Source organism: Columba livia, chromosome 18 (genome assembly GCF_036013475.1).
Source record: "Columba livia isolate bColLiv1 breed racing homer chromosome 18, bColLiv1.pat.W.v2, whole genome shotgun sequence".
Lineage (NCBI taxonomy): Eukaryota > Metazoa > Chordata > Aves > Columbiformes > Columbidae > Columba > Columba livia.
Window position 1 is genome coordinate 8,247,515 of NC_088619.1, and position 15,447 is coordinate 8,262,961.

At 37.8% G+C, this 15,447-nt stretch overlaps 1 protein-coding gene across 11 annotated transcripts in view; it reads left to right on the forward strand.

Annotated features, from left to right (window-relative positions):
* MBTD1 (mbt domain containing 1) overlaps positions 1-15,103 on the forward strand; it is a 29,028-nt gene extending 13,925 nt beyond the window's left edge. For all 11 annotated transcript variants that reach the window (XM_065034800.1, XM_065034802.1, XM_065034804.1 and 8 more), the window contains 11 exons: positions 1,820-1,937; positions 2,512-2,646; positions 3,124-3,212; positions 4,414-4,648; positions 4,955-5,010; positions 5,276-5,380; positions 6,225-6,372; positions 8,918-9,000; positions 9,317-9,551; positions 10,204-10,281; positions 11,172-15,103. In XM_065034800.1, the coding sequence (XP_064890872.1) occupies positions 1,820-1,937; positions 2,512-2,646; positions 3,124-3,212; positions 4,414-4,648; positions 4,955-5,010; positions 5,276-5,380; positions 6,225-6,372; positions 8,918-9,000; positions 9,317-9,551; positions 10,204-10,281; positions 11,172-11,290 (1,401 nt within the window). In that variant the 3' untranslated portion in view covers positions 11,291-15,103. The remainder of the gene's footprint in view (positions 1-1,819; positions 1,938-2,511; positions 2,647-3,123; positions 3,213-4,413; positions 4,649-4,954; positions 5,011-5,275; positions 5,381-6,224; positions 6,373-8,917; positions 9,001-9,316; positions 9,552-10,203; positions 10,282-11,171) is intronic.
* The last annotated feature ends 344 nt before the right edge of the window (positions 15,104-15,447 follow it).

The following is a 15,447-nucleotide window of genomic DNA, read 5'->3' on the forward strand; positions in this document are numbered from 1 at the left end:
AGTGTGACATTTCCATTACCAGTCCATGTGAAATGAAGTGTTGCAATATACTTTTCTGTCTGAATCAACTGAATAGATGAGCAGGCAGTAAAATATATTTCAATTAAGTGCAGCTGGATTATGAAATTATTCAGCACTGCTATTTTTTTATTGGTTGGCCTCATCTATATCTCTATACAAGACAACAAGATTTACTAAAATAAGCACTTTGAGAAGTTTATTTCCCCAGTTCAATTCATAAAGCTACACATAGCAATTTAGAGATGAGAGCGAATATGTAATAAGACTTGATTAAGAAGCTGTATCTGCATATTTTGTGTGTGAAAATAAGCCATCATCTTTCAAGTTGCTTTTTTCTCTCTGTCTGTGAGATGGCAGAAAAGAGCTCTGCAGTCTAGGCTGGTGTAGATGGGACATAGCAGAACATGAAGAGACCAGGCTTCAAGAATAAGAAACTGGCATACTTGCAGTAACTTATTTTTCCTTCAATAGTTAAAACTAGTTTTAAGTTTTGCATGCCTAGACTCAAATATTCCTATTAGTGAAGGGTATCCCTCATTAAGATACATTTTTGCGTTTAGTGCTGCTGTCTGGTGATTGCCAATTGGCAGCAGAATCCCAGTATCGTTATTTCCAGTCATTCAGCATGAACCCAACTTGCTTCACTGGCGGCTCTGAGCCAAAATTCTGTGAAGCTGGAGGCTGCTGCCCCTGAGCTGTCAGGTTCCCGGTGCTTGCAAAGAGCTTTGTCAATGAAACACAGCCTTAGAACACAAACCACCCGCTGTGCTGCTGACCAGAGGACTCTTCGATTGCTCCTGTGATACCTGGATGTTCTCTGAACTGCTTAGAATTTATTGTTCTCAGAAAACATTAAAATCGATATGACCGTTGTTCTAAAATACCTCAAATCCAAATTTTCTTGGTGGTCTCTAGTTTAATGTAGACTCAGTCATTTTTTGTTTTGTTGCTAATGTAATTGCAGTTGTCAAAGGTTTGAGATTCTTTGGCACTGTGCGTTTCTGATATCTCAACAATACCATCTCTGCCTGTCTTTTCATGGTGCTCTGTTCAACACAATGTTCTTGAGACAGCGAACTGAGTGTGACTTGTTTCCTCAAATCCTTAATAGTTCATCAAGCTTGTATTTCATATTGCTGCTAACACATTAGTCTAAGCCGTCAGAACTGCGTGTGGGGAACCTGGCTGTGCGTTTCCTTTGGCATTTGTTACAAAGCTCTCACTCTGCTGTCTGTTCTTTTTGCTTGCTTGGTTAAGTGATCACTTGCAGGTCATATGAAAGTCTGTTCCTCTGAGAGAATGTGAACTGGTGGATGATGAACCCCCCCACCATAATCAATTGTCAGAATAGATTCAAGGAGTAACTATTAGGCATTTTTTCAGGAATGTTTCTGATCTACAGAATGTAAAGATTTTTTGCAAGTAGAATTGCAGAGCAGTTACAGCACTCTCAATGAAAATCGGTAGCTTGCACCTAGTTGAAACGTAGTAGAATAAAGATGACCTGTGAGTATTTGCAATTTGTGCTTGTGCTTTACAGATTTTTCAACTTAGAATCCTGTAGTTTTTGCAGGAAATACACAGTAACAACTGTGTACAATTACAGCACTACACATGAGCTTCAAATCAAAACCAAACTAGGTTTTCACAGACTGTTTTCGAAGCATATGCTTGTGTCTTATCATGCGTATTAATTGTTTTGTCTTAAAGTTGCTTGTAAAACACTAATATAACAAAAAAAAAGACGGTATTTTCCTATGGTGGGCTGGTGACTTTTTCCCCCTACCTTGAATGACAGGCACCTATGGGGACATGCTGGGGTGACATCTCAGAAGGAGTGCGAGTGGAGGTTCCAAACACTGACTGCAGCCTACCTACCAAAGTCTTCTGGATAGCTGGAATTGTAAAATTAGCAGGTGACTATATTTTAGTTGAAGTTATTAAAATAATCAAAATAACGATGTGAAGGGAGCTATAGTAACAATTTAGTCAGTGGCCACCTGGTTGGTAGAACACTGGCACTGGCTCTGTATGTGTCAGCACTGTCGCTGTGTTCCACTGGTTCGAAGAGGCTTCAGGGAAGCTCGAGGATGCCTGTTTTTTTCTTAAAATTGCCTAAGAGTACCTAAGAACAGGGCAAAGTGAGGAGATAGGAAATGGTCTAATAGCTAGTAAGTAAGCCTTGTTATACGAATCACTTGGTTAAAAGTTAAATATTCAAGGTCACATAGCTAAGATATGAAAAAGCAGATACTCTGGGTAATTAGTTTTGTCCTCCTACATAAAACGTCTAAAGGTTTATAGTTCAAGAATTTGAATTTTAATTAAAATTTGACTTACTTGATAGCTCATGCACATTTTTATCAAAGTAATCAATTCTGTGCATTAACAATGTGCAGAAATATGCTGTAAGAATAATGTTCTATAAAAAGTTCTAGTCTAGATAATTGTTTAATTTTTGGTTTTTTAAACGGGGCTGCTTTCTTTCAGGCTACAATGCTCTGCTAAGATACGAAGGCTTTGAAAATGACTCAAGTCTTGACTTCTGGTGCAATGTTTGTGGATCTGACATCCACCCAGTTGGTTGGTGTGCAACCAGTGGGAAGCCTTTAGTCCCTCCTCGAAGTACGTAAATAGTGACCTTACTGATTTATATAAATGTCTGTCTTTATTAAACTAAATTGGCTCATGGTTCGGATATCAAAGTATATTTTTACCATATCAACTCTTTCAATAGTCATGAAATAAAGCGTTTTAACTTTTGGGAAAATAAGGACTTGACTGATGCTGAAAGTGTTTCTTGGAGTAGCCCATCTCATGTGACTTAGTTTTTAAGATGGAAGTGGAAGCGGTTAGCTAATCAGTGGTGTGAACGTGCACTGATCTTATTTATATTTTGGTATTGGATTCTTTGCCCTGCCATACCCATATACTGACTCTTGGGTAGCGTTCATTTTCTAAATAAGTTTTTGTCATTATTGTAATCCAGGCTTTTTAACAGTCATCTGGGATTTCTTCTTTACATATTCCAGACTCTAATATTGTCTCTAACGGACACAATTAAAAATCAGTGGCTTATTTTTTCCCCTTCATTTGCAACAGCCATCCAACACAAATACACAAACTGGAAAGCTTTTCTAGTGAAACGACTTACTGGTGCCAAAACACTTCCTCCTGACTTTTCTCAGAAGGTAAGGCTGATGCAATATCAATGATATACTATAAACAAAATTGCAGCACAATGTGAAGAACTGAAGTATTTTACAATGGCACAATAGCTCCTTTTGTAGTGAAGATGATACAGTAGTTTCTCCCCCTAAATACAGTTTTCCTTGGAATCTCTCTTCTCCATTTATGTCCGTGCTTGTCAGTACGTATTTGGAAAACCGTTTCCTCTAGCGGAGAGTTTCTTTAAAAACTAGTTAGTCTATCTTAATTTTAAAATGCCCCAATTAAAAAAAACTTTATAAGAAGCTACCCTGTGATATGTAAGAAAAACTAAAACTGTTTTTTGTCATTCAGGAATGGTTTTTATCATGTACTATTTCAAGAAACTGAACAAAATTTGTTAATATAGCACATATCTAGATGCAATAAAGTATGTACTTTGAATGGTAATATTTTTCGTCTGCTCTGGGCTAGATTTTTTTTGCTGTCTTTAAGTCACATCTTTAAGTATGGCAGCTGCCTCTATAGTGTGCTGTAAGTTTACTTATATTGTGAGATGGTACACAGCTTTTAGCAGGAATATGAGACTATTGTATTGTTGTCTTACACTGCATCCAACGTTAAAAAACAAACACACAAACAAACCCCACCTTTCTGCAGTTGTTCAGTGCTATTTAAAAACTGGTGCGGTTGGCAGCCAAATTAAATTGGCGAGGTCTCAACACTTGGGGGGAGTTCATAATGGAAATGACAAGTGACAGATAATGATTTTTTTTAAATAGAATGTGTTGACACAGACAGATTAATGTCTGTTTCCATTCTATTGCTTTCTTTTTGGTATATTGTGAAGGAACGTGGTTATGAGGGGCCAGCTGGGCGTTATTTTTTGTAAAATTGTTTCTCAAGGTAACTTTATCCATTGTTAACAATGGCACAAATTTTCATCAAGTCAATGGAAAATTCCTTTAACCTATGAGAATTGTATTGTACTTAATACAATTAAAGTATTGTAGGCTCTGTTCTACTTAGTTTTCTGAAACATTTCATTTTTCTCCTTGTACAATGAAATATAAGAGAAATAATTTGTGTCTTTTTCGCAGGTTGATTAACAAGTACTTGGATTAAATGAAAAGTGCTTTGATACTGTGGTTTGATAGCAGAAGACAGATGACAAAGGAAAAAGAGTATGTTGTTACAGATTATTTTTTCCCCTGTTACTTTAAGGTGTCAGAGAGCATGCAGTACCCCTTCAAAACTTCCATGCGAGTAGAAGTCGTTGACAAAACGCACCTTTGTCGAACAAGGGTAGCGGTTGTGGAAAGTGTCATTGGGGGACGGTTACGGTTGGTGTATGAAGAGAGTGAAGACAAAACTGATGACTTCTGGTGCCATATGTACAGTCCGCTCATTCATCATATCGGTTGGTCTCGAAGTATAGGACACAGATTTAAAAGATCTGGTAAGATTTTTGTGGTTTGGGGTTGTCTTTGTGGGCAGTATTAGCTTGGAGAAGTCTGACCTAAGCAGTACTGTCACTTACCACAATCATTGATGATTTATTAATTGTATAATAGAGGTATTTTGGGTAGAAGTCAATAAGGCAATTAGATGGATTATGTCCTCCAGATTTTCATGGCAGCCTTATTATAAACCGTGGGGCTCGCACACCAATGATTCCATTGTACTAGTTAACGTCTTCAGAAAAACCTACTGTCCGGTCCGTTAACAAAGCCTTTGAGTAATTCTGCACTTCTATTCCTTGTAGATCTTACAAAGAAACAGGAGGGACATTTTGATGCACCCCCACACTTATTTATGAAGGTGAGTTCACCAGCCAGAGCAGTTTTCTCAGAGCTGGTTGAGGACCTTTAGTTTCTGACGTGTATAAAACAGACCTGAAACTCTATAACTCTTGGAAATAGGCCCAGCACAAACATTACTTTTTTATTAAAACACTTACTAATTTGGCCTCCTTGACATGAACAGAGATGATACAACAGGTATTTCAATCTGTTTCTTTGACAGTGTGGGGTTATATTTTTGTTTCGGGCTTATTAGATTCTGGTGCTGTTATGTGATCCTTTAGGTAAAAGAGGTTGACGCAGCTGGAGAATGGTTTAAAGAGGGAATGAAATTGGAAGCTATAGACCCCTTAAACCTTTCAGCAATATGTGTGGCAACTATTAGAAAGGTAAGAAAACAAATGTGGATTTTTGGGAAGGTAGATAAGAATCCTTTTCCCACTCACTTCTATTCAGGTTTCAAACAGCTCAAATACAAAATAAATGTACTTCATTAACAAAATGAACGTGTATGGAATAGGTCCATTAATTGTTTATATACAACTGCTCGGAAGAAGAATATACTCGTAATTTTTTTTTCTACTTTAATCTCTGGAAACTCAGCCTTACCTTTAATTAGAATATAGTACGTTTGTGAGATTAATTTGCACAACAGTCTTCTGCTGATTATACCAAATGTTTTGCTGCTGTTCAAAAAGAAACCTCATCTTGCATATTTGCAGAAATCTATGAAGACATTTTAAGAATGTGCTTTTTTCGTAGCTTGATGGAAAGGCATCCCATACATGTGAAATCTGTTTTAAAGAGGAAGAAAACGTAAAAAGTAGCTTAGCAGAATTGCATAACCCCACCATTGAGGAGTGTGGTTATAATTTCAAGACTTCTTATTAATGGTGTGCAGCATATCCTTGCAAGCCAAAGAGTAGAGTGAATGATAAAGCTTTAGCAGTAGAACCAATGTTCACAAGAAAAATGAACTAGAGATCAGAATAAGGAAATGTTCATCTGTAATCTCTTTGTCGTCAAGAAAGGTACATTTGCCAAGAGTCCACACAATCCTGGCGACAGGTACGATTTGGGGTTTTGTGTTTTGTTGTAGTTGAATGTCCTTCTAAGTGTTCTTCCGTTACTGTTGAGTTGCTTTTCACTCTTTTGAAACATGGCATGCTTTCTTTCTAGCTGTATCACCCAGTTAAAGGTATTTAATGTCCGATTTTGTTTTTCTTTACCAAGGTTTTAGCAGATGGCTATCTTATGATTGGGATTGATGGCTCAGAAGCAGCAGATGGCTCTGATTGGTTTTGTTACCATGCCACTTCCCCTTCTATTTTCCCTGTTGGTTTCTGTGAAATTAACATGATTGAACTAACTCCACCCAGAGGTACATATGGAATTCTGACTACATTGTCTTTTGAATATTTTTCTCAGTCATATTGTATGTGCCGTGTGCTTTGTTTCTTAACTCAGTCTACAAAATTCGTGTCACTTTTCAGGACTTGCTCAAGTCTGAAACAAATACAACAGGACGGCTTCAAAGTAATCTGAAAGAGAGATGACAAACTTTTCATTTAGAAAAAGTCAAATTGAACATCTGATTCTCTGGCTAACATAATTAGCCTTTGCTGTCAGAAATTGAGAATAGCCACTAGTTGCATAGGATACCCATTGATTGAATGGGAAGTACACTCATCACTAAAACGACGGTCCAGAATATGTCATTGCTTGGGAAGTCCTGGCCACCAAAAGGATTAACGGACATTTTAAAGAATCTTGGGCTAATTCACAACAATACCAGTTAATTTTTTGAGGAACATGCGCAACCTTGAGCGCTGAGGAAGTGGCCACTGGAGCTGGATGCTGCATAATCCCGTCCGGGAGAGAAATCTGTCTGTCCGCTGGCACGTGTGCCTACAGGACACTGTATTGCCATCAGTTTTCCATCTTATTGCCTTGATCTAGCAATTTAGAACAGGGATTGTAACCAGCTGTGTAACAGCAGATATCGGGTTTATATGGATTTTTTTTTTTCTCCATTCTCATTCTTGCACACTTCTACTTGCATTTATTGAATTGTTTTTCTAGGTAATATCTACAAAGACAGTGAAATGCAACATAATTTCATATTTTCATTATTGCACAATAATACGTCTGTCATCTTTGAGGATGTGGAAAGTGCAGCTGGACAGATTTACTGTTATTTTTCAGTCAGCTCGTTTACTGACTTTATTGAGTAGAAATTAGTGGGAATAATCACCCCTCAAAAAATGTGATGCAGAAGCCGCTTGCAATAGGAGAAGTTTGATGTGCGTGATTTTCCCTCCCACAAAATCAGTCTAGAAATAAATACGTTAAATGGATTAAACAGAAGAGGAAAAACCCTCCCTTTTGTGTCAAAACCTTTGCCCTTTTCTCGTCAAACACTACACAAGAGCATGTGAATTTTGTTGTTAACACATTTGAGACTTCTGTGCTGCTTGTATCATGGCAACTTTATTCTTTATCTGCATGTGTATTTTCCTCTTACTGCAGTTTTCTGTAACAGTCCTGTATCATCCACTGAGAGGCAATTACAAATCACACGTGCGATAATCTGGAAGTCATTTGAAAGAGGACTTAACAAGAGTAAAATATAGAACATAATGCACGTTAACATATTAAATAGGATCAAAGTGATCAAAGCTGCTTAGCTCTTATGAAGGGTGTATTTTGCTTTCCAAATTATGGGCTTTAAAATGGACAGTTTCTTAATTCTGACTGTAAGGACCACGTGCTCATGTCTCCTGTGTGTGGTGTTGAGAAGCTGATTGGAGGACTTGCATACATTTATCTAGCCAAAGGAGCTATACATTAAGAAAAAAAGCATTCATATGCAAAATTGATACATTAGTACCCTTATTAATTGTTATCCATCCAGCTACATCTGTTCATGCAGATACTGTGTATCCATAGTGAGCACTCTTCCAAATACAGATTGCAGTGTGGATGACTTAAGTTGCCGTGAAATCATTGGGCTTTACACTTACAAGCTCATTCCTTCCAAGCATCTTCATCTCTTGCTGAGATCAGAGGAAGATGAAGATGCTCAGGCACATTCAAGAAGGGGTTGCAGTTTGGGCTGTGAAGGTTAGTTCTGCAGTGCTGACTGATTTGGGGGGCAGGCTGTCCCCACTTCAATAAGATCCAACTGCCTCCCATAGCACCCCATGCCATGCCTGCTATGCTACCGTTTTTTCAGAATGCCCAGCACTGCATGCTACCACAAATCTTTCAAGCTGTTGTTGCTCCAGCTGGAATTTGAGTATTGTTGGTTTAAGCGCTTGTAGAAGCTGCCCAAAGTGTGAGATAGTCCTCTGTCTTTTATACTTGTTCAGTAGATGAACGAAAGCTGAACATATTTGAGGGATTATTTTTTTCCCATTATATAATAGCTTTAAGATTGGGGGGAGAATCTTGTATTTTTTCATATTATTGCTATTTTTAGCCTTACTTAAGAACAAGCATGGATATTTTAAAACTTACCCCTTTGTTCCTAACAATTCGTGTTTGGGTAGTGGAGCCTCTTTCCCCACAGGAAACACACTGGATGTGCCAAATTACATGATCTGTCCTGGGTCATTTTGTGTGGGGCATTGTGGAGATCGAGGATCTACGTGGACAGAAAGCTTCAGTTACAAATGATTAATCTTAATGTGAAATGACACTTTCTATATTATCCAGAGGTTCATTCATCGTGTTTGTTGCAAATTAGCCATGTCCAGCTGACTCTTGTCCCATAGACCAAAGCTCAGAGAGTGGAAGTTTCTGATGTTAATGTTTTGCTTCTTTGTTGTCTTTTTAGCCATAGCACAGTGCTAACATACCATTTTTGTTGTTCTTATGCATGAAGTTTGCAGTTCATGTATGAAAATGTTGTTTAAAATTCACAGGTTATGCAAAACTCCCTTTTAAATGGTTTGACTACCTCAGGGAAACGGACTCAATAGCAGCACCTGTAAAGCTCTTCAATAAGGTAATAAACATTATACATGTCTACACTGTAGTTAGGGTTATCTTTAAGTTTTTGGCTGCATGGGATAAACCATTTCATTAAATACAGTTTTGAAAAGCTAAGAGAACAGAGGCTTTTAGAAATAAGAACCATATGAATCTATTAAGCTTGAATATTTCTGAAATGTTAAACATGGGGTACATGAAACTTTATAAATGGTACTTGGTATATTCCTACCTTAGGCTGACCAAAATACTTGCTTCAACGCTGTGCTTAAACCATCTTAATTACCATGTTTGCTTACTGATGTTGGCCTTGCTTGTGTTCGTTTTTCTAGGAAGTTCCAAACCACGGGTTTCACGTAGGAATGAAACTAGAGGCGGTTGATCTGATGGAACCTCGCCTGGTATGTGTGGCCACAGTAACTCGCATCATCCATCGGCTTTTGAGGATACACTTCGATGGGTGGGAGGATGAATATGATCAGTGGGTGGATTGCGAGTCCCCAGACCTGTATCCAGTGGGATGGTGTCAGCTCACTGGGTACCAGCTGCAGCCTCCAGCGCCACAATGTGAGTTCCCATTTTATATATAAGGTCACGGTCACTTACTGCTCCCTCTTTGTGGGTGATGGTTTTCCTCACTTCATCCTTTTCGAGTCAGGTCACCAGGCATAACAAAAATAGAACAGATTCTTGCTGATGTTTAGAGCTATCAGTTCAAATGTATTCCACTTTGAATTTGAAGAAGTGAGAGTTTCTGTGGCTACTTACTATTTTTAATGCCATAAGATGCTTATTATTATTACGGAAAAGCCTGTTACTTATCAGTTATGGATAGTATTGCTGGGAATTTATATTGCTTAAAGATTGCAAATATATATTTATGCTTTCCATACTGAATTTGATGGAACTTGGTGTGTGCACAGCTGTTCACGTGCACAGGTATTTCTGTGAGAATGCTGTATTTTTAGTGCATCAAGACTCGTCCGTCAGGTCAAATTATACAATAATAATTGATAACTATTTCGAAGTGGTGTTTAATGGGAAGATAATAGTAGTTACTGTTAGTAGTTGAATGGAAGGCTTTTTCAACAACAAAGGCATTCTGCCTTCGTTCAGTCACTAAGGAGAAATTCTGTAACTGTGTAGCGGTTTTGACACGTTCTGAAGTCTTTTTTTCCAAAATACCAAACTTAAATTTTGGATTCTTAATTTTTTGCAGCGTCAAGAGATAGCCAGTCGAGTTCGTCAAAACAGAAGAAAAAAGCTAAATCGCAACAGTACAAAGGACATAAGAAAAGTGGGTGACCAAATAGTGTTTGAGCTTATCCTGTTGTTTTAAAAGTCTGTAATCTCTCCCTAGATCCCTATTCTATATGGAAATATTTGCATGTAAACATGTGTTACGCTTAAAGGTGCGGTATGCCATAAAAGAAACCTTTTTTTTATTGAGACTAACCTTTTTATAAAAGGTTTCGCTGTGTTTTTATGCATTTCGAGATACATTGATAATGCATATAAACAAGTAATTGTGACATTGTTATGCATAACTTTTTATGTCTTAGATCTCATTTCTGTTTTCTTTTTACAAAAGAAAGAAGAGAGAAGATTGAAACTACCCCAAAAAAGCCCTTTTGCTTGAATGAAACTTATCTGCTGACATCTTAACATTTTAATGATGCATCAAGGAATCTTTATTGATGTCTTTTTTTCTTGTCTCACATAGACCGTTTATAGTAATTAGGCTAAGTAATGTGACTTGTAGATTGTAAATGGCCAACGGTCAATCTTATTTTTACCTACGTAAAGACTAAATGGGAAGTAAACAAAAGAGTAAAACAAGTGTTATTCTGAGCAACAGTCGTTATTCCTATTAACACATTCAGTTACCTTAAACCAGTGTTTTAAAATACAAAATCCTTGAGAGAACCCTGTAGAGAATATATTACTGTAAGCAATTTGTTAAAATATGTTAATATTAGAGCATAACTTAAGGGTCAATTAATGACCAGAAAGCATCTGCTTTCTGTGGGACAGCGAGTGTTACGACCATAATCACCCAAATGCAGAATATAAGAAAATGGGAAATCAGAGCTCTGTTCCCAATTTAAATAATATTAAGTAAACTTAAGGAAAAGTTGTATTTGCTTTGAATTTTATGGATCTTTACTGTTCATCTTCTCTTTGTAGTGTCTTCATTGCAGCTGAAGGAGGAGCTGCTGGATGGAGAGGAGTACGGGTTCCTCCAAGGAGCGTCCGACCAGGAGAGCAACGGATCTGCCGGTTACTACATCAAACAGGAACCGTGAGGCAGCTCCGCACTTTGGGGCAGAGCGACTCTGTGATTCTGTGCTGGCGATGGCAAAAGAGCCTTTTCTCCAACACCGACTGACTCATGTTCCCACTTGGCTGGTACAGTTCAGGTGACTGTACCCGGGGCACTTTGACTGTAGACGAGTTAGACTCAGTTCAGAATTTTTTGGAAGGGCGGGGAAACTATTTTAGTGACAAAGATTTTTTCAATTTATTAAAAAAAAAAAAAACAAATGGACACTTTTGTGTTGTATTTGAAGCTTTTGAAAGAATTTTGTAATATTTTCAAGTTCAGATTTATTGTGCATTGTTAACAAGAACTGAAATTCTAATTTTTTGGTAAGATTAAAGTTTAATTAGCATGATTGTGGGAAGCGGTTGGAGGAAGATATAGTTGCAAATACAAATGAACTGTCATAACAAATGAACCTTTTTGGTACAAGTTGGGAGACTTTTAGACTCTTGTGAACTGCACTGGTCACGCCTCTGTTTTTTTTTATTGTGAAAATAAGGCATTTAGGCCCTAATTTAGAGGCATAAATGGTATGTGGAAGATAGTCCTGTAAAGCTCTACTCAGTGAGTAGCCCCAATTGCAACGGAGCCATCACCTGAGGAAGATTTTAACTTTTCAAGATGTTTTTATTTAGTTTAAAATACTTTTTTTATATATATATTTTTTCTTTTTTAAAGTTCCTTAGGGTCTGATTCAGTGCCCATTAACATCGGCCGCCTTGTCTGCATTGACTGCAGTGGGCATTGGATTGGGACTGAAAAGCTCTTGTCTGTCCATGACTCTCTGTGCTCTTGGGAGGCTCCAGCAAACGCCTACAGAGCCCTGCGCCAAACTGGAATTCAGGGAACTCCCCTCTTGGAAGAGTCATTTTAGCTACCAACAGTAGCTCGGACCTCCCTTGGTCATGGGAAGGTATTTCTGAGCATTCTTCTATTTTTTGCTGTTCAGAAAGACCTAGGTGTTTCCTTACCATCTGAAATCCTCCAAACATTCAAAACTGATGTTCCACATGGTTTCAGGTGAGCTAAAAGGAGCCATACGTGGTGGATTACAAGTAATGGTTTGGTTCTGCACAGCCTGCAATATTCTTTTCTTGCTGCAATAGTGTGAAATGGAAGTTGAGACTTGAGAACAGTATATACATCATATACTGTCTAGTGTATAACTCAAACTGGATTTGTTTATTGTCTGCAATCCCTGTGTCTCACTTCAAGCATCCTATTATTAGCCCCATTTGCTTAACTGTCCAGATTTTTTAAAGGCAAAAGTCATGTAAAAGAGTGAAAATGACTACCAGTAAAACACCAAGTATTTTAGCAGGAACTCTTAATAATTTGGATTTTATCTTTCCATATTTTTAAACTTTGTGCTTTTTTGTAAACGATGAGTTGATGAGTAGAAGAGTCGATGAGCCCTGCAGAGCTGTGACTGGAACAACGTGCACCAAGAGCTTTAGCTTTTACCAGTAAGGTTCATTAACTAAACTCTCAGGAATTAACTGCGTATGTTCTGTAAGTGCTGCCGGGTCTTAGCAGGTCCCCCTCAGAGCAGTACAGTCATCATCTGACTCTTGACCATAAATTAGGGCTTAAAAAAAGTTAAACTGATTAATGTCTGTGTTCCTACAGCCTAAGAAATGCTTTAAGGATATAAACCCACAGAGCCCCAGGAGACCATTTTTGTATATTGTTGTTTGAGCTTAAAAAAGAAATGCATAGAAAGTTGAAAACCAGCAATTTGATTATTTTCTAAAATATTGCTCTAACTTTGGGTACATAGCATTGGTGATATGCACAGGTTTACCTCATTCTATGCAAGAGGGGTTAGTTATGTAAAGTTTTGTATTTACTACTGGAAGTAACAAATGTCCTGTATAGTGTAGGAATGTCTGGAATTCTTTTTTCCCTTACTGGTAAAATTTCTTAAATAATGACCCCTTCTTAACAACAACTTCTTCTATTGACGGAATCTGGTTATCGGGTTATAAGTATCTGTAACTTCAGGTGGTAAAGACATTTTAGCTCTCTAAAATAGCCATAAAAAGGACTTTGTCAGGCTTGGTAGACTTCAAATACATTCTCTTGGATTGTGACCCACCCATGTTTCTTTTGAACAGCCTGGATTGGAGAAGTAGCATTAGAGACCATTATAATGACACTTTGAGCCTTGATTATTTTTTTCCTGTGTTTTCCATTTAACTCGCTGTAAAATCCAGCTCTGCAAGCATTGATTTGGTTTGGTAAGTACATCACTACTGGATTTTTTCTTTAATGCAACAACTTGCAGATTGTCCCAGTGAACCGAAACAAGGTGGGCACAGTCGTAATTTCTTCTCTCATCAATAGTTCCTGAATTCATTAGAAAAAACTGTTGTGTTCGTGTTTCATAATGTGAAAATCTGGGCTAGTGATGGGCAAGGTGTGTTGCCAAGCTGTGAAACCTCAGGCTCCTGTGCTTTGCCCAGACTCAGAACGTTGTTTTTCAGTCATACCTGATTTCCGAGTTATAGTCAAGAGGCAAATTAGCACTTAAGTTGAACACGCTTGCTGTGTTGGAGAAATGTAAGAATCAGATTTAAAGTCTGTCAGTCTTTATAATGTTCTTAAAAAAAAAAAAACATGTATTTTATTCCTTAAACACTAAAGTCTGTGAGTCAACTTGCATTCTCAGACACACATGTGACTTGTGTGAAATTTCTCTTGTGTTTCTGAATTCAAACTATACCTAAATTGTATAATTGTCAAGCGCAGTGAAATCCGTCCTAAGCAAACCGTGTGCTTAGCGGAGGTTTAAGGAAAACCTGAGCAAAATTCTAGGTGTATTTGGAGGGGTCTCTTTGCAGAGTGGGCACCTCCGGGCCGGGGTGTCTGCGGGGGCTTCGCTGTGTTTGTGAAGCGCGGGTTGGTGAGGCGGCTCGAGGCACCGGCACCGCACGTTCCTGAGCCGCGTTCCTTGGCTAAACGAGCAGCAAACGCTGGACACCTGGAGTCCTCAACGGGGTCCAACTCACTCCAGGATTTGGCAAAACAGGTTTTTATAACCGTAAGGTGGCGCAGGTTGCGTACCTGACTCTGCGGCTTCTTTTACTGCCCCAAATCTCTCTGCCGATCTTTGATTTTTTTTATGTTATTTTAAATACAACTCGTTAACCTTTCCCTTGCTGCGTCTGAGGAAAGCAAAGCAGTTACCGATTCCTTGTTCTACGGATACTAACACGGGTTTCAGTGTTTGTTTGTTGGTTTTTTTAATTGTTGTTTTATGTGATGTGAATACCCTCTCCTGTCAATATTTGTACGATGGTGCTAATATATTTGGTAACAATCCTTTATTGGGAAGGGATTTGAAAAAACTGTGACTTAAACTGAATTTTTCTTCCTTTTAATTTTCATATTTAAAACAAAAAGCCACAGCCATTTTTACAAAAAAAAAAAAAGGCATCTGCTTTGGCCCCTGGGAAAATGTTGGGGCGGGAATCAAAATTAAAACAAATGGGGTTTTTACATCATTTCTGTATGTATTTGATATATAGATCAATATCTGTACAAATTTAATCTTTTATTTTCTTGGTAATTTGTGTGGTCAATGAGAGAGTTATTTAAAGCTTTCTCATGCAATGTACATAACTACGTGAAAAGAAAACCGCTTTTGGAGAAGTTAATGTTACTTTCATTTTTACGAGACTGCAGATTTTCAGCATGGATGTGAAAAGCATTAAAATTATAACTTTGTGTACAAGATGAAAATAATTCACTAAATCTGCCTTTTTTTACACAAAATAAAAAAAGATAAAAAGTCTTTTTTGTGAATAGTGATTTTGTTCCAAAAGCTTTCCTGGGCACATACATTAATGCGTTCCAGCTTATTTCTCTTGTAAGACAGGGCAGATTAGAAGACTCACCATTTGTAAAGGAAATAAATGTTTTAAGGAAGGGGGTGTGTTGGTCTGAGCACAAATAAACCATGCGAGGCTCTGAGCACAAGGTGAGGTTTTTAATGTGAGGAGGTGGCGTTGGATAAGCATTATGCTTGTACATTAAGTTTGTGTTAATGATTCCTTCTATATGAGGAAAATACTGAATGACTGATAAAATGACATCTGTGAATATCTGAGCACCTTATTATGTTTTATAGTGAATGCA